Source organism: Hippocampus comes, unplaced genomic scaffold (assembly GCF_001891065.2).
Source record: "Hippocampus comes isolate QL1 unplaced genomic scaffold, H_comes_QL1_v1.1 scaffold111, whole genome shotgun sequence".
Classification (NCBI taxonomy): Eukaryota; Metazoa; Chordata; class Actinopteri; order Syngnathiformes; family Syngnathidae; genus Hippocampus; species Hippocampus comes.
In genome coordinates, this window is record NW_017805698.1 from 2772047 (window position 1) to 2796115 (window position 24069).

A 24069-nucleotide genomic window follows, 5' to 3' on the forward strand; every position below is an offset into this window, starting at 1 on the left:
CACACACACACACACAAAAAACGGTCCAACGACGACACTAACTGGCGGGTAGCACTCTGCCAAACACACACTGAGACCACAAAAACCAAGCAGTAAATGGCTGTGCACTGCAAATATTTTCCTAATCAAAAGCAAGCTCAAAATGTAATTTGAGCCCTGTGCATTGCTATGTGCGTCTGACCACATCAGCTTGTGGCTAATTTTTATGACTGCTGCAGCAGCCCAGATTTTTGGCAAATCACTCCATGTCTACTTTGGTTTCAGACAGATAAAGCGTAAATGTGCATACGTTCGCAGTTGAGATGTCTCATTTAATTTGAAAAGCTTGATTTAAGCTAATATAATGAGCCTATTATTTTCAGTGAAATATACTGATTGATGGCATACATAGACCCACGTCTGCAAAACACAAAGATATTATAAAACATCCAGAGTAACTGCAGTAAAAGCATAGATGATTAAATGTTGTCTAAATATGGTATGTTAGAGGCGTGTCAATCATTGAATAAGAAAAATAATTGTCGAGGGCATCCAGTGGAATAATATGGAGCTTACCATCATTTGAATCAATCGTGGGAAGGGTAAGCTCACACCAATGAAACGATGTGGCACAAATAGCAAAAATCCATGATTAATTACCCCACTCCCCACCCCGGTTAATAATTGTCTATGTATGGCGCAAGATGGTGGCAAAGCACATCTTTTGTCTAAAAGAAGCTACTCAACACACTTTAACATTGTTCCTTGCCACGGAGATGTCACACGCTTACAACAAGGCAATATTTTTATTGCTTTGGCCTTAGCGCGCACACATAGAATAGGTACGTTTTTTTTTTAAGCGCTTAATGAAGGATTGGCTCTCCCCAAGATCCCCCCCCATCCCAATGCTGGACCGAAATATACAGTATATCCCTGCATTTGCATTCACATCCATGTTGTCACATCTTGGTATATGTTTATGTGCAATCTTTGCATTTTGGATGTTTCATGTTGAGTGTGAAGGTATTAATTAGGGTTACGTGACATGGATTAAGACAAAAAAATCTGATAAAAACATTGAAGTGATATTTCCCAATTGGACCTGTTGTGTAAATCAAGCCCAGGAGTGGCTGAAATTGCACGAAAAGGGCTATAACGAGACGGCAAAAAAGACTGAGTGTAAGAGTGAGTGGAACAAAGACCAGAAGGATTTTAACATTTTAAAATGGTGTTTAAAATATATGGGTTTTTTTTTGTTTTTGTTTTTTTTTTTTTTTTTTTTTTTAATCATCATCTTGGTGAAGAAAATCAGCTAAATTATGCAGATTGGCCGGTAAACCAAATGGTTATGGGCCGCCGGCATTGTTGCCATTGGTCTCTTCAGGGGGTCCTCGGTCAACGATGTGCCATTCCTAAGACGGTGATGTACACAGTAGTAAAATCATGATGACATTAAATATGTGCATGTAAAACACATCCATGCCAAAGATATAAAACTAATTTAAAACAACAGTAAATATGGCGATAACTGATGGTGCCTTCATGTGCCACATGACTTACTCTGAAGCCACAGCGCAAAAATTGAAACGCCATATGTCATCCTTCCATGCCACGTCCATAAATCCTGCCATGTGGAATTTGTCATGACAATATAGTAGTAGCTCTTGTTCCAAATCTAATTGTATAAATGCAACGAAACTTTCCTGAACTCTGTCTATCTCCCTCATTGTCATTGATGTATCCTACGTTGTTTTTTCTACTTTGTTAAATGAACCTCTTCTAATGTGTATAACACAGACGGACATGCAGGCAATCACAGAGGCCAGCACTGATAGCCTGAGGCACAGCCACTGACTGAAATTATTAGATGCAAAAGACCATGCAAGATGGGTGTGATTTGTGTGAGTGTGTGCACATTCAATATCAGCAGAGACATTGGTCACATGTGGCTCAGAGACATATACTGTACATACTATGTACAAGTAAGAATATTTAAATGTACAGTAAATGAAAAGAAGAAGAATGAAAAGAATGGAAAGAATTCAAAATGCCCACCAATATGTGTCTGGTTCGGAGTGGTGCTTAAATCTATGCTCTTGGAGGCCTTTACATGCTGGAACTGCTGTTGGAGTTCAGACTGGGATGGGGACATTTCCCTGGTTCGACCAATCACAAAACACATGTTTGTTTCAAACTCGCAATATTTTATAAACAACAAAACGTCCCAGTCGCTGAAATGATCAACTCACCTTTCATGAAGGTAGGAGAACTGCTGAGCGGAGCTTCTTGCCTCTGCTCCATGTCCATTCTGCTCTGCCTCTTCATCCATGTGAGAATAACTTGTATATGATCCTGAAAAGTATTCCGCGTCATTCAGAAAATATCCAGAGGCCTTGTTTTTGTCCAGAGTGATGATTTGTAACCTCATATAGATCATTAGGACACATAGGTTAGAATACAAGGTGTCGGTAATCATAATGGAATGTTCACATTTGTTTCACATATGTTTCGCCTGTACACGCGTACGTATTTGGAGGGCTTAGACTACTGACACAAATCCATCCAATAAAAATAAAGCAAACCAAATGTATGTTTTACCTGGTTTAATTGCACCCATAATTCAGTTCTATTTTAAAGTTCTCCTGTAAGCACAGAGGATACCTGGAACTCACCCTGAGAGATTTTCAGTTGAATGCTCATCTCTCTCTTTAGTCCATTTCACACAGAACTTTTTCAACAAAAATGAATCAGAGCCAAAATAAGTATATTTTGCCTGTACCTTTCACAGTGGACCCAGGTAAGCGAAATATGACTCAACCGCGTGGGCTTTCACACAGCCTTCATGGAATCTCAGATTTAGATAATCAGATGCATGTTCACGTTCGATACTCGCCTTCATCCCTCCATTTCATTCTTGTACCTTTCACGCAGCTGCACTGCAGCTCTCTTTGCATTCTTACAATCTAATATATATTTATATTTTTTGCTTTTATTCCTTTTACTAGCTCCCATTAATCATCATATCTTCCACTCCATTTTCCTGTTTTCGTCGAAGTTAGTCATTTCTCGTCAGTGCCAGCACCGTAATCACCTCAACTGTCAAAAACACATTCTTCTTTCACCTCACACGCACACAAATCTGTTCTCACTGCCTCCCACTCTTTGATGTGAAAAAGACATTTGTTCTGTTAAAGATAAATCATTCGGAGCATGCTCCAACAGCAGATGTCCATTTTTTTTTTTTTTTTTTTTGCATCCGACCTTCTGTCTTTGGAACCCTGTCTCTCCTTTTCGCTTTCATAGTATGCTTCATTCGCATGGTGACACTGAGCTCAAAATAAACGCACACACTCACTTGGTAAAAGAAGAGCTTGAAAAAAATGTCCTTACTATTATGTGCATGTAGATGAGTGCTGTCGATGAGGTGAATTTGAAGAGCAAGGTCAGACATGTTTACCAGAACCAGTGTAAACACACAAAACACACAGATAACACCGTTTGATTCTGGCTTACAATTCCAACATCCAAGCACAAGCGTGCTTACTCTACCACTCCCACATTTTGAAACTCCAGAAACAGAATACACTTTTTTTTTTTAAATGCACATAATATCCACTCCAATTATATTGTGCACACTCGTGCATGCTCATACACCACACAGATTAGGTGAAGAAGTTCAACATTTGAAAAGGAAAAAAAAAAAACTGCTTCAACTGAAACACAACAAAAACTTGACAAAAATGACAGGCCAGATGAAAAGCAAGGAGAGGGACTGAGGGAGAGATGAAAGCGTCATCATCAATTAATATGTAGAGGAGATGACAATACCTGTCCCAGTTATTTTTAGTTTATCTGTGAAACATTAATTAGTTTGATTTAGATTATTAACTTGGTGTCTCTGTTTGACTGAAGTTATTGAAAATGAAATGCCAGCAATAAAGGCTACTTCAATGACACAAAATGATTTTCAAAACTAAATAACACAGGAGTGCATCATGTTCACTTGAGTTTCGAGGCAGAACTCTAGACTGAATTGAAACACTCTTCCTTGAAGGGCCAAAAATGTATTTGAGTTGAGTTGAGGAGAAACATGTTGGGATTGGGTTGTTATTTAATTTATGAATTAAAAGTCACTTATATCTGTATTCTACGACTGACTGGCAACCAGTTCAGGGTGTAGTCAGCCTATCCCATTGCCCCCATCCCTCATTTTAGGGTAATTTCCTCTTCATAGAGGCACTCATTACAAAGCTTGGGTCCCTTCACGAGAGAAACGCATCGTCCATAAAATACAAAATACATGACATGTCTTACACCATTACACAATGCCAAACTTTGAAATATGTGCATGACTCTCGCATGCAAACATTGACATATTCATCGCCTGCCTTCTGAATTTTATTTTCAGATAAGACTGGCCATCAATTAAACAAAAATCTAAAACTACGGTAACCCTTGGCAGACTCAGAAATTAGTTGGCACAACGGTGATGGAGAAAAAGATTGGACAAAACACAGTTTGGGATTATTTCACATTTAAAAAAAAAAAAAAAAAGGAAAATAAATCTGCAACGCGGAACTAATTCCCGTGAGACAACAGCACATTTACGATAGTGTAAGCAAATTTGCAATGGCCCTACGAGTGGTCAAGACAGACACAGCCACTGGCATACTTTCAATTGTTTCACTGAACAAACAAAATACACACCGAATAAGCACGTTCATGACCGAGCTACTCCAGCCACAATGGAAGCCAGGCATGGCCAACTGTTTCATAGTTAACAACACAAAAGCAAATTCTATACAATCAGTCGCTGACTCCCACGTCACTCACCAGGTCAACAAAGCTACCTACTCAAAGTCAAGGATTTTACAGTGTGGAACTTGAGGATGGCGATCCCAATTGGTAAACAACAATATCGGCGCCTCTCATGCACATTTTGTTGTTGAATAATGCAAAATCATTTTTTGTCAGATTACTCACCTAATCAAAGTGACAACCGGTAGAAAAAGTGATTCTAAAAATACTTGATAGGTGCAGCCCTATTTATTTACACAACCCCTGTACCTTTAACAATGTATTGAAAACATTTCTATCATAAGTCACTGAGTTTCTTGAGACTAACACAAACAATAGTTTATGAGATAGTATAGATTTTATAAAATGTGGAAGGTATTTGGGAAAATGTCCAGTCTGTTATATCCATAAAAAGCCAATCAGGTCAATGAATCAACTTCGTAGCCACTTGCGAGCTTGACAAACAGCCCATGTCTCACGCCAAAACCATTAGAATAGTGGAAAAATCTTCAATACATCCATAAAGGCTTCGTGTTGTCATTAGTTGTTCTTTTCTTCTCTTATTGAAATATAAATGGAGAAAAAGCAACAATGCTACAGCAGCAAGCACACAAACCTCCAAATAGGACGCCATTGTTTCCAAATGTCACTGGTAATAATTCAAAGGGTGCTGATTGGCTGATTTTTTTAATTAGTATATGATTACATCCCTGCATAAACAACATAGAGTAAAACCAGACTAACTCACCGTCAGATGTGTAAAGTGTGCTGTTCATGTTCGTTTGATGAACCAATCCTGTGGGACCATTCACTTGATTCACCAAGCCAGGCAACATAGGGGAGTTGTCAAATGAGTAGCTGGATGACAGGCCATGTTGATCCTGAAAAAAAGACATAAGACAAAAACAAAGGGCCTGTCATTTAGAATGAATTTTGACTCATCAACCTACACACAGTGGTGAGAAAAAAAATGAGCCGTCACGCACCTGTCGTGAACGCAAAATCCGACGCGTTTATTGGCGAGTGAGGCCCAGGGATAAAATGAAGGCTCCTAAATCAAATGCAACAGTAATGCAATTTTGACTTCAACCAAAATTGTTGGAAAAAGCATTCTCCAGTCGATCGTTCAAGTGTATCTGAGTGCACACCGTTGCAGGGAGAGCGAAAATAACTTAAACGAGGCTGCGTACTAAAAGTTGGGAAAGTCATATCAATGACAACCTTGCTAACTGCAATTGTCTAGACAGTTGGGCCTCTTAAGATGATGATGAAAACAAATCAGGCATTTCTGCGTTGTGATATATTTTTGTCTTTTTCATGAGAATTCTCTGGGAATTTAATGAGCATATATTCATAGTTTGTCTGGTAAGCAGAAACTCTGTATTAATTAGCATATATGCATATGCATGGTTTTTCTCTCTCTCTCTCTCTCTCTCTCTCTCTCTCTCTCTCTCTCTCTCTCTCTCTCTCTCTCTCTCTTCAGAAAACGAACTCAAACAAACACAAAAATGTACGTTATAGCTCTCAAACCACCTTCATTTCCTCCCTGAACATGTCAATATTGTCTGGCAGCATAAATCTGAATATGAATATTTAGAAAAAAAAAGCCACATGCTCAGAGCCAAATCCATCGCATGAGTGGACACCACTGTGCTTTTTGTTTTTTTTTTTTTATTTTGGTGGTTGGCGTGTTCATTGTTTAGACAAGGAGATCTCCACAGTTGCTTATCTACACTCACAATTCAGATCTTAGCATTGTTATGTTAATGTGGAATAGCATTTGGTATGCGCAAGCCATATTTCTTAAGCAAACATAATATTTGTGACTAAAGGGCTGGGGAACCATTTGCACTTGTTTTCAAGCAACGGTACATGCAGTAAAATGTCTGAAGCAATGAAAGCTGTTATGCAGACTTGTAATGTGTCAGGTTTAAAAACCTATCCAGTCATTCACCACGACAACTTCAAAGAAAATGGCACTGATCATCTTTCTTTGTACAGTACGTTCTGCTTCAGAACACACATGAGAGAGCCCCTCATCTGTGCGCATACATACGGTGTACTACAAATAATTATTTGGATTTTCCATCTTCATAAAAGGATGAAATAAGAGTCAGCTACAGGGCTGAATTAAGTGTAAAAAAATGTGAAGCCTGTGCTAGAAATAAAGAGAATATACAGTGAGGGTGGGTGGAACAGAATATTCCATTTGTGAAAAGGATCCATACTCTTTATTTAATAATGTCATTTCCAGTCTTCCAAAGAAGATGCCTTGTTTGTTTGAAACCTTTTTTTTTTGTTTTGAGATAAATTTGCCATTATGCTGTTGCTGGGGAATGTCAAAGCCCACAAGTGTGAGCACAAAATTACAGACCAAAATATATATTTTAAGAAATGTGGGCAGTATTTCCTCTCATTTGTCCTTTGTGTTTCCAGTTTATGAATGAGAAACTAGACGCAGGAGATCTGCATAATTGTGTATGATGCATATCATCGCTGTCCAATAAAACTCATTTAAACACCTCTGATATGTACTTCCCCTCCACTATCAGCAGCCAATGCAAAAAAAAAAAAAAAAACCCAAAAAACATTTACATTCGAGTCAAGCTCACTGTGCACAAGGCCCTTGATAGATTCTACAGAGCGATGCAAAGTGGATCTGCTGAATAGCAGCCAGGATGAAAAGAGCCTTTTTTTGACTTATAAAGAAAAGAGATACAGCTGAGAGATGAGCACCAAGTCACACACGCTCACTCACAAAAGCACAAGGACAAAACCAGTGCAAATGTTCTTTTGCAGTTAGCTGGTAAGAGCAGAAAAGAGAGCAGGGGGGACTAGTGTCAAGTATAAATGGAGTTAAAAGCAAAGAAAAGTCAGTGTGGAAAGAGGCAAATAACCCGTGAAAAGGAACTTAACTTTAGCGTGCTTGCATGGTTCTTTCTCTGAGTACTCTTGACTTCCTCCCACATTCCAAAAACATGCATCTTAAGATATATCAGAAGACTCATTTGTCCAAAGGTGTGAATGGTTATTTGTCTACATATTGCATGCCCTGTGATTGGCTGACGGCCAGTCCGATGGTGTAACCCACTTCTCGCTCATTACCAGCTGGGACAGGCTTTAGCTAAACCGTGACACAAATGAGTACAAGCGCGTTTTTTTTTTTTTGGCAAATAGAATTTTCGCCCATTTAAAGCAATTATTGGTCACAACTAAAATGCTCCAAAAAAAGTAATTTGTGTGTGTGTGTTTGTGCTTGTGTGCGTGCGTGCGTTCATGCATGTGTACCTTCACAACTCTCATCACCACAAGCTGAATGGTCCCTCTTACATTTCCCTCATGTGACATGGAGCGGCGGAGTGTCTCCATGGCCACATGATTGGAGCGTCCGAGCAGAGACTCTCCATTCACAGCGACCAGCTGATCATTGACGTGCAGGCGTCCATCCTATAGCACAAACACACAGACACATGTTCATTGGATAAGCTTAATTTCTGGGTCAACAGCCCTATTTTATAATGGGAAAGTAAAGGTGAAAAGAGCACTATTAGCTTACAAGTATTCTTTTGGTTCTATTCCATAATACTGTTTTCATTTAGGGTCACCGATGAGCTGAAGCCTCACCCACGTGTCTGTCGACTGAAAATGACATCACAGTGCCACAGAGCTCAGGTAGCGTACGTCATATGACCAAACCCAGAAAACAGGCGAGCCGTGATTGGTCGCTACACTTGACCCCTGGGGCACTGTAGTGTCATTTTCAGTCAACAGCAAGTGGCAGTACAAGGCAAAATGGCAGCCCCCTGAAATGGATGAAAACAGGTGGATTTTGCTGCTTAATTCATATTCCACAGATGTGTAATTAATCAGAATGCTGTGTTTGGATTACATTTTTGACTTGACTTTGCCATTTACTTCGTTTTACTCTTACAAATGCTAAAACGTTACTTGAACATTGCCTGTGAACTAAATAAGGTTATTTTTCAAAAGGTTATCTGATATGGATTAGGTGTATTGAAATTCCCCAATAATCTTAAAGGCCGTAACTCGCTGAGCGGCCAAGGTTTGCATGTATGTGCACATCTTTTCAATATAGTTTTTTTTTTCCATCAGAGTTTGTTGTTGTTGACCAGCGAATCAACGTTATCAACACATACCAAGTGGGCCTAAAGAAGAATAATGACAAAACAACTTCAAATGAATGCATTCATTTCGGGAACGCGGCGGGTCAGTAACCTTGTAAGCAGCCCCTCCATGTATAACGGATTTGATGAAAATTCCCAAGTCCTCTCCGGTCTCTCTTGACTTGTTTCCTTTGAGGCTGACACCCAAACCTGCTGACCCAGAGTCATTGAGGGGCACCTCGAACATGAGCTGCTCCTTTCCATTCTCCAAAATTAAGCCATAGTCATGGGACCCCTCATCTTTCTAAAGTAAGAGAGGAAAACAGCAAGAGAGGGACATGAATCATTCTCAATTTACCATTAAAACAACACAAATGGTTGGTTTTTAAGAATCTGCTGTTAGTCACCCAAAGCACATTCATGTTACCTTACCTCACTTCTTTGCAACACACTTGTAACACAACCACACCCATGGTTCAAGCACCAACACAAAAACTACAAGGGGAAAGCCAAAACCAATTGTCCAGTCTTATACTCAGAAATGAAACTCTCATACAAAGAATTTTAATAAAACCGAACACTCACAACCGAAAAAATGGCTTACCCCTAACAGATGCCTGACACTCTCTGCTGTTGAGTAGATATAGTAAACCTCCATGGCCACTGCATGACGAAGTACTGTGCGTCTTTTCTCAGGGTCCATGATTTACAAAAGAGCATTTCTATGGCGTCAGTCTAACCTGAAGTTAACTACTACTAAGGCAGTAGTAAAGCCACAAGAATAGTAAATATTTCAATGCAAAATATTTCTGGGCCATAAATCTGAAACAATTAAATCGATTGATTTGCGGGAGTCTTCTTATACCGCTTAACCATGGCGCTGTGCAAACTAGTTAATTCTTCACTGTTCCTAACCTTGTCGGTGTGCTTGTAAACCAAGGACCCTCTGCATATTTCTCAGTGTAACAATATTGACAAGAGTGAGAAAAATGCGTTTAAAAAAAGTTTATTCATGTTTTATGTGCAATCAAATACGTTATACGCAGAATCAGGTCAAACTGCGATGATAAAAATTCGGTCAAGGAAAGAAAATGGAAGAATCCACATTAAAATGTTTAACTGTCTGTAAAAGGGCAGTTTACAATATTTTTTTAAAAAACACGTTTTGCCGTATTTGTGAAACCTGTCTGTATGACAGTCCAATAGTAAAATGTTCTGTGTAGGAATAAAACAATTTAAAAAAATCAGCCCCGGTCCCATCTTGTACCCATAATATGATTTGTACAAAATCACCACGCCTGAGGAAAAACAACCAGAGACAATGTCGTTTTAGTTTGAAGCATTTTTTTGAATTTCATGAACAAATACGTTTTTTCAATTTTAGTTATTTTGTTTTTGTCAACTACAATAATCTAGATTAAACGAAACCATTTAATCTTTAGTCTCCATTGTGAATAATTCATGCTAGCAATGTAGCAGTCATGGCGAACATTAGCTTGTTGACAGAGCATGTTAGTGAGTAGTGTGGCTTTGTCAGGGACTCAGGGGGGAGGGATGAGTGAGGTGAGGCTACAATCAATTCTTGCTAACAGCTTTAGCATAGCAAGGTGCCCACATAACCAACAAAAATAAACATGTTACTGACAGGAAAAGCCTGTTCCTCACGGTCTCCTGTTTGCTTTTCATCAACAAGGTTTCCCCAAAGCTACAACTGAGCGTGTATGTTAATCATTCTGCAAAGCCGTTCAGAGCAGAGCAGAACATTCATCATCAAAGTACTGTACACTAAGCACATGTTCCCAAGCAACAGAATCATTCCCATTTGCAACTCGCCTGTAGCTACAACTGGTACAGGAATAATCTGTCAGTCCTCTGCCTCAGGTGAACACAGACATAATAGGCATCCATCATGATCCATGTAGCAATTGCAAATGGAATACGTGATGACAGCTAAAAGGTTCAACAAGATGCTACATGGACCGGTTTCCAGGGCTACAGAGCTCACAGGGTGCACATAGCCTTAAAAATAGAACTGTGGCAGGGGCATCTTCTACAAAGCAGCGGAGACTAAGATGCACAAATTTGACATGCCTCTTATCAGCAAAGTAGAAACTCTCACCAAACAAGAGGCAAGAGCCCACGAGGTGAAGTGTAGACAAAACAGGCTGGTCTTTGAAATTAAAGACCATGTGAGGTGAATTCAGAGATTTGCTGATAAATACATTATACGATTGAAGATAATTATGGAAAACGTAATGAAGGTAATGAACGTAAATGATGACAGCAGAATGTTTTCGTGTCAGACTTTACATCTTACAAAACTGTGGTATGAGAAATGCGATGAATAGCTGTACATCCATGATCTGAACTGCTCAATCCTCAAGGTCGCAGGGCGTGCTGAAGCCTATCCTAGCGGTCACTGGGCAGTAGGCGAGATACACCCTGAACGGATTGCCAGCCAATCGCAGGGCACACATACCTGAGACGAATTCATTCTCACAGTTACACCCAGGGAAAATTTTGAGTGTTCCATGAACCCGCCATGCATGTTTTGGGGATGTGGGAGGTAACCGGCGAACCCGGAGAAAACCCACACAGGCACAGGGAGAACAGTGGAAACGCCACACAGGAAGTCCGCGGCCTGGAATCAAACCCATGACCTCTGCACTGTGAGACGGACGTGCTAAGTAGTTGACCACCATGCCACACATGACATGACAATACATCAGCAAATATGGTCATGCTGTACCTCCCCAAAATGGTGCGACCAAATCCTGTATGGTGTGACCAACTGAAAAAGTTGGAAGTTCCAGTGCTACTAGTGCAAAAGTTAGCATAGAGCCCCGCGTTAGCTAGCTACCTAGCTATGCCTACATATGAAAATGCATCTTCATGGATGCCACAATTTATAAAACAGTGATGTCATAATTTTAATTCTCAACCAAAGAGGTGACGATACGAATGACCCTGCTGCCTGTCTGCCGGCTGTGATGAAACATGTTTGTTCGTGAGCTAGGTGCTGGTACGCAGCTCCTGTCGCGGTGTGTTTGGAATCTATTCCAGTCACCGGAGGCTTTGTGTGGTTATGTTTTCATGGCTCCAACATATCAGGATTTGTTGGCAAAGTGATGTGCTAGTGCTTGAGAAAGTAGCATTCATTTTTCAGCAGGGAGCATTCTCTCACATATAGCAGACAGAGCCACAGCCTTTGAGAGGGAAGATAATGGTAAGGATTTTTAAGCGCCATTTTATGTGTTTGCCGATATTTTTTATCATTCAAATTAGGTAGATTTGTTAACAACACTCTTCTCTGTTGCGTGTCATATCAACAAGACATTTCTTTTCACGTTTCATGGACTTTCAGAAATTGTAAATATTCATTTCATGTGGATATACAGTGCAGGGATTACAAACGCTCTTTGTGACTACAATGTTCCTTCCTGCTCAGTGCCCCGATCAGAGTGTCAGTGTCTAGACAGGATAAGAGGCACCACAACCCCAGACAGAAAAGATAAACACCAGGAAGAACTGCTGACAGATAATGGAACTGAAAATTATTTCAACCTATCATTTACCATGAAACATTTCAGTTACTACTACTGCTACACTATTTTATTTCGACATCCTTAATTCCGATAATCTTTTAAGTATTCAGCATGTTGCTAGAATCACAAAAAAATGGGAGAGAAGAAATATTTTGAGGTACATAACTTAAACCAACAGTCTCAGCAGCTGGTGAGGACCCCCCCCCCCTAAAATCCCCGACCACAACCCTCATGGGCTGTGAGAGTGCTCATAGAATATGACAAAAATGCAAAGCATGTTATGTTGTTTATCTAGCTAATTAATTCCACCTCCTTGTTACACAATACATAAGCATAACCTCTAGTGACTTCTTCAGTGCTTTTTAAGAGAAAAGAGCAGACGGAGGCAGCGCCATTAATCAGCGTGTGTGCGTTTGGGTCTGAAATGAATATAAGAAACAGAGCAGAACATTTCAGAGAATGATACAACTGTTGCAATGAGTCCTTATAGATATTTAACACATTGTGGTGAGATATAAAGTATGTCTCACGGCCAACTGTTGTTTAATAATGGCTGTATATGAGAGATCAAATCACTGGAGAATACAAAAATAAAAAAACAAACACTCCTACCTTATGCCTGTGGGTTTTTTTGTTGGCTCTTGCAGGTACTCTCTCAAATGGATCTCATTATAGAAAAAGATGTTTGCAAATGAACCTCCCCACGCTGGTCGTTTAACATTTAAATGGCTTACTGCAATGATGGATCAACCGGATTATGTACCATTAACAGGTCTCAGTTTGTCTATTGTTGCACTTATGATTTATCAAACTAAGCATGACCGACTCCACATAAATCACAGTAACCTTAGTCAACTAAAACGGGCGCACACAAATCATTTACATGAGTCAAAGGCAGAAATACGGGAAAAAAACTTGAAAAATTTGGGCAATACAACATATACTTTGTAGTGAAGCGGTTCGTGTTTGTTCAGCCCGCGAACTCGTGAGCAAAAGTGGATTAGAAAATGGATGGAGTTTGTTCACTTTAGTTTAGGCGGGGCTCTTAACTGCCACAGGTCTTAGTGCAAGGATTGCATTCTCATGACATGATGAATTCTGTAAAAACATTACCCACAGGTATAGGTGCATTTAGATGATAACACAGTTGCTTCCTCCATCTGCAAACTGCCTTTCAAAGTGTTTGTGCTTTTAACTTCTGGAAATAACTTTCCCATTTGTGCCTACTCAATTTAAGCGCCTGCTGTCAAATCACTCAACACACTTCTCCCATGATTACCTAAATGCCAAAAGCTAGAGGCTCCAACAGGACTAGTTTAATGGTGGGCAGTCGGAATTGTATTACTGCCCTACAGGGCAAAAACAGCAGGCAGACCACAAAAGGAAGAAGAAATAAAGTATTATTACAGTGGTGCCTTGAGATGCGAGTGAATCGGTTTACAGGTTTTTGGAGATATCAGCGGCTGTTTGCATGAAAAAAAATGAACATAATACAGTATGCTGGTGCGCAGTGGGCCTCGAATCCAGTATCCACATGCAGGATGTCATTTGTTACCAATGTTTAAGTCATGTTTCATTTTAACTGACTCCCTGACAAAGGTTTGTATGCCAAAACGGGCAGTTTTTTTTTTAAGATTTAAAAATGACCTCACCAAAACAATGAAGATTTTTTTTTGCTTTCCAAAGGATGTGTCTGCTAAATATGTTGGAACCTTCCAAAGAGCACCTCAAGCAAATAACGATGGTGCTTCATGGTGTTTCATTACATACTGTTAACACTTCTTTGTTTGTTGAAACGATAATAGTGGTTAAAGTCTTGTTACACTTGTGTGACACTTCCATCCATTCAATATCTGAACTGCTTATCTTCCCGAGGGTTGTGGGCATGCTGGAGCGCATCACAACTGTCTTCGGGCAGAAGGCGGGGCATATCCAGAACTTGTTGCCAGCCAATCGCAGGGCACACATAGTCAGACAACCATTCGTGCTCACAATCACACTTAGGGACAATTTAGAGCGTTCAATTAATATACCGTGCATGTTTTTTTTGGGAGGGGGAGGGGGGGGGAATGTGGGACACACATGCAAACTCCACACATGAGTAACCAGTCACCTACCGTGCTGTCCATGTGTGACATTTATTCATGTAAAATGTCTACAACACAGCCCACGATAAAAATGATAATAAAAAGGTATACGGGGAGACAAGAAACAACAAAGAAAAGAGACCTATTCTCAGCTGAAATCCCCCTGAGAGGACGGGAAGTCCAACAGAGACACTAAGCTGCCTTGGAGTTTGTGTGTTGATGTGTACATGTGCATACACACAAGTCTCTGAGGGCACAGCAGATGGGGAAATGTATAAAGACGGTTGTATGAGGTCACAATGGTGACGTTACCAATGCAAACACAGGGGTGGTGTCAGGTATGGGAGAGCAGAATGAAGCTGCTTCTCAATATGTCGTCTTAATACTGACAGGATATGCTTTAGGGTCCATCTGGTGTAATCAATACCTTTGAAGCTCTCTTTGGGTGGATTTATTTTTTCTTTCAAGGTGGTAGCCATCTTAAATGCAGAATTCTTCATTCTTGAAATGTAATATGCATGAATAATTGTGATGCAGAACTGGTAGCAAGACGGACGGCATGGGGGTTGATACATACTGTACATTGTGTTCATTAACATGATGATATGCTTCGGAAGAGGTGACTGGGTGCCAGTGTGTGTTTTGGCTGTACAAATATAGTAATGTGTTTGTACTCCACTGAGCGCAGATGTTAACATACAACACCAGATGGTGGTCTGAAGTGAAACATCAGCAGTGATGGGGGAGGAGATCGACAAGATGGATCCATTATTTCATCGTGGTTCTTCTTCTGGCTCAATTTCCCGTACACAACCAACCTGCCATGAACTAGCAATTACAATTAACTCAGTCACTGCCAGCAGTTTTCAAAGCAAAATACACTCCCTTCTTTAAAAAATAAATAAATAAAATGGTTGCTTCTCACTTTTTACATTCTTAGGTAATCAACAGTAGAACATGTGTTGTTTTGACCGAAGAACAATGGTTTGGGACCAAAAAGTGGAGAAAATGAACGTTTTAAAAATGCAGGACATTAACTTTGATTCTAATCTTTGATTTTGTGACACCTTAAACGATTAAAAAAAAAACAATACTGATGTGAAGGCAAAATTATGAACAGATATACAATTAAGAAAAGTGCTTGCTCTCTGCGTGACTGACTCAATGCATGGCTAACGCTGAACATCAGTGGCTTTTTTTACATGATGTTACTCATTCCCCTCACAAACGGGATAATCTTTTCTCATGATCACAACACACTTGTTCTCCTACCTAGCACAAAAAAACGGGGAAAAAAAGGCAGTGGGAGGTGTGTACACTTACGCAACATCCAGCGTATTGGCATTTCTTTCCCTGATCAACATGAATCTGTCAATCATTATGGTTTATAAATCTGAATTTCAGAAAAACTGGAAAACACCCTTTCCGACATCTACCTGTTGCCCACTTAATGCTTGAGGCGACTTGGGTTATATGAAGTGCCGTTAGCTGCGGTTACCTTTGTTGCATCTTTTGATCTTTTTAACTACATCTATTTTGGCAAGAACCTGATATCGGGAAAATATGGCACTGCCAAGAGACCGAAATAATTTGCATGCATTTTAAATTCATAAAGCAACTCTCAACTGTGAGACTGTCCGTCCAACCTTTAAAGCGTTGAGCAAAAACACACAGACGTGGTCTATTCCTGTGTAGTCTCATTGCTTGGCCAGAGTCACAAACAATGTAGTCAATTTTAAAAAATAAAAAATTTTTAAAAAAAGATACCATAATCATGGTTGAATTCTCTATTCTGTGCCCTGTTTGTCTGTATCCTTGATTATACACGGTCACTAAATAATTATGTCCAAAGCACACAAACACCCACGCATTACTACTTTATTGTCATATTCAAGCTGAGCTAAGCTATTCTATGAGAAATTGCAGTTCACCCGAATAATTAATCAGTTCTCACGATTAACTGTAATAGAGAGTCAATCCATCCATTTTTCACATTCATTCCTCAATTCCAAGCCGTCGAGCCGGAGCCATATCGATTGATCTGCCTTATTCTCCAATTCAAATAATCACCACAGTCAATTTTTCCAAGATAACATTTGCATTCTCATTTGTAGAAACCAAACTCGAGATTACTTTAGTGCACTGGGTGCCAAACACCACCTCGGAACAAATAAGAGCTTCTGAAATAATTGAATGCCCGATGCACCAAGAGCAAAAGGGTGTCACGGTACATGAACTCTCTACATGTGCAAAAAATGGCCTTTTCGAACTGTCGCATACAGTGTTAATGGAATATTAATTAATTACTTCCTTACAAATGAAAATCAGCTCTGAAGTAGATGTATTACTCATTAACTGAATGGAGTTGCACTCTTAGGACAAGCGTGTGAACTTGATCAAAATGTTTATCTAACATTGTGGGTTAGTGTGCCGAAGAATTCTATTCTATGATTCATAATGGTTTTCATTTGTATGTGTTGTTTGTTGCCTCGAAATGGTTTGAAATAAGCCCTGGGTGAAATATAAATTAAAAGCGCATGATTTGATGTCAGGTCTCACAGCAAAGTTGAAAACATTTTCCAAGAAAAAAAAAAAAAATGAAAGAGACAGACTGAAAATCAGAAAGAGAATTAATGAATGTGCATTTTATTAATTGGTAAATCACCGGTGATGAAGTAACAAAATTACCTTCAATGTGAGGCGCTCACTATGCACCGCACAATCACATGGCATCTCTTATGCCATTAGTTAATGCCACTATATATATATATAGAGCGAGAGAGCGAGAGAGAGAGAGAGAGAGAGAGAGAGAATTTTTTTTTCTCCTAGGAGCTGCCGAGTTGGTCGTCATCCAGAACAACAATCAAGGCACAAGTTGTTAAGGATTGAAAAGAGTGACTCTTTAATCAGAGGAAGAAAACCACTATATGACATGAAATGGAAAGGAATAGTTGATGAGAAAGATATTATTACTATGATTGGTTTGAGGAAGTCACCAAGGGTCTCCAAATAAAGCATTAACTGGACCTTACCATCTCGCGGGGTAGAAACATGTCTTCTTGTCGTAGAACCACAAGACACACACTCTCTCCGTGCCGCGTGCTTCGCAGCATGCACACCAGTTCCTCCTGTCCGACACCTGTAATGTCCACACCGTTTACCTGGAGAGAAAGAAGCCATTAAATATACGGTACCATAAATATCAGGAATATTAACATTGGAGCAAAAAAAAAAAAAGTTCTGATCTGATGATTATCTTTACCTCCAATATGCGGTCTCCTGATTGCAAGCGTCCATCTTTCACAGCCGCCCCACGTGGCAGAATGTTTTTGACAAGAATTGGACCAGGACCATGAACTGACGAATCTCTAGTTACCACTGTAAATCCAAGACCCTCTGAACCTAGAACAGTGAGTGACATGGACATACAATATATTGGTTACTCCAAAAAAAAACAATTCTTGCGACTTTCGGGTTGTCCCATCACGGTTTGTCACAGTTGTTCACTTGCATGTTTTGTTTGGCACACTTTTCACACTGTATTCGCTCTTGACACATCCCACCATTTTTATTTATTTATTTATGTTATTGTTGTTGTTGGTAACTGGGTTTGGGATTGGCCATGGCTGGGTATTAGAGCACTCGCCGGAAATTGACTCTGTGCCGTCCGCATGAACGACAGCATGTTCCACAACACTAACAGAACACGAAACCAAAAATAGATCTAAACATAGAATATGTATAGATATGCACCGGTATGTGTCCATTTCGTCACACTAGTTGTCCACTTTTTGTCACATTAAAGTAATTGAAAGTGGGGAAAAAAGTTTTTAGAAAAATACTCAACTCAAACTTATGTTAATTAAACAAGCAATCATTTAAATGAGTGATTCTTATCCATAGTCTGTGACAGATCATCATGGTTGCCGCAGGAAATTATCCAATTTTACTTAATTCGTCATGCAGCAACTATTTGTTAGTTATACGTATGTCTTTTTGTTCAACTAGCCAGTAAAATATAGGCAAAGGCAGAACCAATAAGTACTCCCACATTAGACTGCAGAAGCTATATAAAGCTGTGTCCCCATCTACTGCCATTCATGCAATAAAATAAGTCATGCTTCCAAGAACATTCTGCCTTGAATACCACAGGACAATAGCAGTTAGCCAGTCCCGCTCCAACTTTCCCATGTGTGAGCAATGTCCCATAGGTTGACACTTTCATCAGTTGTTTCTGTGTCACTTTTGAGGTCGATCGTAAAAATCCCAATTTGTAAGACCTTTGAAGAGTTCGAATTTTGACTAACGACAGTATGACGTCGCCGCCCATATGTGGCCTTTTGTGATACTCGAGCAATGTGGCCCAAAAAGAGCAAACAAAATAGGTTTGTGATGTATTCTCGCGCGGTTGTCGCTGGGCAAGAACGCAAACACAAGCTATACAATGCAACTGACCACATTTCATTTCCAACCTAACACTCACACGTAGGCCGCATGGGGAAGAAAATTACTTCAGCATGAGTTGGAACCAAACAAATGTTGCAATATGCTTTGTGCTGCACATAAGACAGAAGTCAGTGTGTGCATTGCTTTAAACAGGTGGCTTGTATCTGCAAAGAGTTCAGGTGTGTGTGCGGGGGCAGGGGGTGAAGTACAGAACAGTAAAGCGGAAATGAGGTATAAGGCTAACGCAGCAGAAGAGTGAATGTTCTGGAAAGAGAAGTGAGGAAGATTAAAATACTAATCAGTGAAAAACAGGCTCTCACACACACACACACACACACACACACACACACACACACACACACACACGCAATATGTAAGAAAGCACTCAAACATGAATGCCAGAGTCCAATACACAGGCTGGTTGTGTGTTTTATAGACCTCATTTAGTCTGGTCTCTTTAGCAGTGCCAAGTCAGCAGTTAGGTCTGCTATGAATTCATATCAGCAGAAATGAACAGATCAATAGAGACTTAATAGACCTTGAAGAGAACAAGTCAAGAAGATGGAGAGAGGAAGGAGAGCTCCAGTAGGAAGGGAAAAGGGCACGAGAGGGAACAAAAAAAAAAACAGCGACACTATACAATCGAAGGCCTGAAATATATGAGCTGTGGTCAATAATATGACTACAAGGTTGGCCATTGATTTGTTCATGTTCCTCTGGACTGGTTGTAACTGGCAAAGTAAATTCCTTATGTGTTTACATACTTGGCAGAGATGGCCCATACAGAATCAAGTTCTTTATAACTGTGAAACAAGGATTAAACAAGCAATTTTACACTACAGGACTGACTGCACAATTGTTTTTTTTTTTTGTCCTCGTTTGATATGATATCACAGATTTTTTTTTTCCCCACCTCGTATATCAGTACTGAGAGGCAGAGTCGGATTAAAACATTTTGGATATGAATGTAAATCCATGTTACAAAAATATGTGGTATAATTTACCTTTCTTCAGGTCAATTCTTAATCTGCGTCCTCCTTTCTTACTGGCCATCAGACTGGACAGGGCAGGGCTTTTTTCTGAGAGCGAGCTCTCACTCCCTCCTTTAGATCTCTAGGTAGACAGAAAAGAGAACAGTATTAACTAGTTTACAGTGGTAACAAAGATCAAATAGCAGTACAGTATAGACTGCAGAGGACATACACTCCCAAAGCGCCAGGATATTGAAATGGCTGGTGACTTTCAAGCACATAAGTAACATATGGGAAACATCAACATTTCCAATGTTAATTGAAATTAAAATATTACAAAACAAAGAGGTAGTGTAAGACAAACCACTGTGGCCTTGGTATCAAAATTCTGATTTCAATACGATACAGTATCTCTGTTCTAGTATGCGATTGAAACCAAACTGAACTGGTATCATAGCGAAAATCTAAGTCAGTAAAAGCAGTGGAATAATAGCAGAAAAAAATATTTGCATTTGCATTAATTCAAAACAATATTAGGACACAAATTAGGAGACCCCTGATAAAATAAATTCATTTTGAACCCTATCCTCCACAAATAGCGGGTGTTCACTGTTTTCAATTAAATGTAGAAGTAGTGATTTGAAAACATTTAGTTATTTCTAAATAATGTTTTGGATGTTATTGTGAAATAACGTTAGTTTGGATGTGCTTAAGACTCACAGCAGCTTCCAGAGAGCCAGCAGCTTCTGCCACTCTCACAATGGCACTCTCGGGAGGCTTGAACACAGGTTTGGCTTTGACAGGCGGAGGTGGCTCTTTGGTTTTGGGAATTTGGGAACTGCTGTCAGGACTAGAATTGTTGCTAAAAAGCTGACCGATCAGACTCTTCTCAAAGCGTTCTCGGTTGGATGAGGAAAGTACTTCCAAAGTGACCATGGGGTAGTGCATTGCCTGCCGGAAGATTTCTTGGGCTCTGGGAGAGGAGAATAGTGACAAATACAGAATATCAAAATAAACAGGGTACCATTGCAGATGAAAGAGTGGATTAAATATACAAATTACACATGGCAGCCACTAACAAGGAACAATGTTAAAAAAAAAAAAAAAAAAAAAAAAAAAAAACAGCTTCACAGGCCAACAACTGATATCAAATTATGGATTTTTGACATGAAACTGGTGAGTGAGAGTGTTTGATGACGGACATGTGTAATTATTTATAATCCTCAAACCGTACTGTGAAGCAGATGTGGCATCTTATTTTTTTTTTTTTGCTTTGACTTGAATTTGAAAACTTTGCAACTTTGAGAAAACATGTTATACAGAAGTAAGGCTGAAATGGCCTATGACGCTTTTATTTCGAAGTGGCAGCGTAACAGCTGACTTGACTCTCCTCCAGATTGCGTTTGGTGCGTCGTTTATTGCTGTCACAAATTGTTGCTACCGTAAACAACTGCACAACGATGTCCTGCAATAACGTGCAATCGCTAATTAAGGGCGCCAAGAAAACGACTTCATTACGCTGACACTGTAATGCAGAGTCCTTTCGGTCTATTACCTTGAGTGCTGCTAGCCTCGCTAGCCGCGCTAGCAGCACTAAAGTTAATAGACCAAAAGGACTGCAGTCTTTGTTGCTGACACCCTGACACAGTTGCCATTCCCACTGATCACTTTTTAATAAAGAGGGTTTACTCAAGTGTAGCCACAATATTACTACTGTGATCCTGACACCACTTTGTCTCATAGGCCAAAATTTATTGGGAGAAATCCGTCTAAACTATCACACTGGCTCACGAGAGAGAAATTTAAAATTTGGGTGTAAAATGAAAACTTGCTGGCCATTTCTTTTTAAGACCAAATGTCTTTTTTGTCATCTGTATCTTCAACAAAGCAATTTTGCATTTTTTTTAAATTCTTATCTGAATAGCCAATTATTTGATTCAAATTTTCACATATCCGAATACCAAAACATTCAGCCCTGCTGTTATTAGATTCATTAAACACATAGGAAAATACTTTTTGAAAGGTCAATCCTTACCGTCCTACACAAAAAAAAAAAATTAAACTATTACCAAGATTATAAAAAACATATTTTCTGTGTGCAGTGAAACGACATCACATGAGTTTCCCTTCATGCATTAAACTACTACTACGAACTAAATGTTTTCAACCGTATCATTTAGTAAGATGCACTTATAGAACCTGTATTAACCCCACACCCCGAATTCAAGGATAACTCTCGGGCGATGTCATCTGTCCCTAAAAACATTGTGTTTTAAATATGTCAAATTCAATATGAAAGGCAGAAAATGTACAGATGGAGACCTACTTTTTTGCAATGCAACCCAGGATAATCATCTTATAAGTTAAATTAAAAGGGATGACCCTTTTTTTTTGTTTGTTTTTTACATTAATGGAATGTAATCATTCAAGCATCTAGTCCATGTATTGCTTGCAGTGGCACATTCATATGTGTATAATTAGGTTAGATCCCCAAATCCCACCAAGTTAGCCTACTTGGTGGGTACTTCACTGATGTAATAAACACTGATAAACATCAAGTCTCAAATGAGTCCTGAACAAATCTTCTCTGAAAGTAATAGAATGGGGATGAGTAGAAACACAAAGTGATCTCCGTGGATTACCCCTCAGACATCTGCCAAGAGTCTTTTGTATTGTTCTGTGATGCCGCTACATGTTAAATTAGCCTTCTGACAAGAGGAAGGCGACATCATAGGTAACAGCAAGAGAGACCAGACCGAAAATCTATGTGTATCGACTTTGTTCAAGATTTTGCATACGATAACTTCCTTATACATTCGATTGCATTATTTTATTTATTTTTTTATTAAATTATTTAGCTAGTCCTTTTGCTTGCTAAATTACGACAGTATTGTCAATCAGATGGCCCTGGATTTTTTTTTTTTTGTTTAATCTAGGCCTGAAAAACAAAGGCAGGAGTAAACTCACTGGCTAAACGTCTTGTCCATGAGGTCCGTGTTGTTAATCTTGACAATGCATTCATCCTCCTGGAACAAACCTTCCTTACTGGAGCGACTTTTTTCCTCCACTCCGCGGATATACAACCCAAGAGACCTGTGAGCAGAGTTACCAGTGAAATGTATTATAGAGTGCCCTGATCCATTTACATCGTTTTTCTATCTATATGTCTGCATACCGTACATATGGAGTGGGACCTTGATTTAGCAGTGACCCTCTTTCGGGTGCTCAGCAGATTTGTGTTCTTGAGTTGTGAGCGAAAATTAGAGCTATGAGCGCCTGACAGCAACGGTGAACTTCACAACAAGCAGCAGTGTGGCAGATCGTGAACAATTCTTTACAAAACAAAAAAATAAAAGGCCAAGTGCTTGATTTATTCTGTTTGTCGCCACACCGAGTTGAGGTTTACTCAAAAACTAAAGCAAAGACTTTTACCAAACACCAAATAACTGTCTGGGGGAAAAGTCAGCTAATATTATGCTAACACTTAATGCAACAACAACAGGCAAACAAAATTAGCATTAACGTCGCCAAACAATCCTTTAAGCGATGAATATTTGAACACAAACTGTGCGGCAACAAATGTAGACAGACAATAGACAGTAACAATACTCACTGGCATAGCTTGTTTAAGATCTACGAAAAACATCTATTATTGCACCTTAATGAGCATCTGTGACTGTCTTAATCATGTGTATACATATGCATGCATTATAATGCCCCACAGTGGCGAAGATGTGCACACCGGAGGGAACCACACAACAAAAATGGTTAAATTCTTTACATTCTATTTAATTATGTTACAACTATAATGGATTGATGCCATTTGCATTCATTTCAAATGGTTAAAATGATTTGAGGTACGACTGTTTAGAGAAATGAAACTCAAGGTACCACTGATCACAGTTGCATCGGTCCACACCAAAATGACAAGCACAACGAAAAGCCTATTTTGTATTTAGGTTTGTGTGTACAGTATATAACTCACCGTCCACTGAGCGATGAGCAGTACGGAACCACGTGGATTCCCAAAGGACTGTCCCCTCCCAGGATCTCCACTGTTCGGGTCAGGCTTTACAAATTGAGAAAATAAATATGAATGATTATGATGTCAATTTCCTTG

The 24069-nt window shown here is 39.5% G+C and overlaps 1 protein-coding gene across 4 annotated transcripts in view; it reads right to left on the minus strand.

The window, feature by feature from the left end:
• The window catches only part of pard3bb (par-3 family cell polarity regulator beta b), a 124847-nt gene that overhangs the window by 72716 nt on the left and 28062 nt on the right, over nt 1-24069 (minus strand). For all 4 annotated transcript variants that reach the window (XR_002169741.1, XM_019882421.1, XM_019882422.1 and 1 more), the window contains exons 7-17: nt 23935-24018; nt 22917-23042; nt 20670-20922; nt 19983-20091; nt 17795-17934; nt 17565-17693; nt 9013-9204; nt 8065-8223; nt 5525-5657; nt 2229-2331; nt 2035-2135 (exon numbers count right to left, since the gene is read on the minus strand). Coding sequence is in view for 3 of the 4 variants with exons in the window: in XM_019882421.1 (XP_019737980.1) it covers nt 2035-2135; nt 2229-2331; nt 5525-5657; nt 8065-8223; nt 9013-9204; nt 17565-17693; nt 17795-17934; nt 19983-20091; nt 20670-20922; nt 22917-23042; nt 23935-24018 (1529 nt within the window). In the remaining variant the exon portion in view is untranslated. The remainder of the gene's footprint in view (nt 1-2034; nt 2136-2228; nt 2332-5524; nt 5658-8064; nt 8224-9012; nt 9205-17564; nt 17694-17794; nt 17935-19982; nt 20092-20669; nt 20923-22916; nt 23043-23934; nt 24019-24069) is intronic.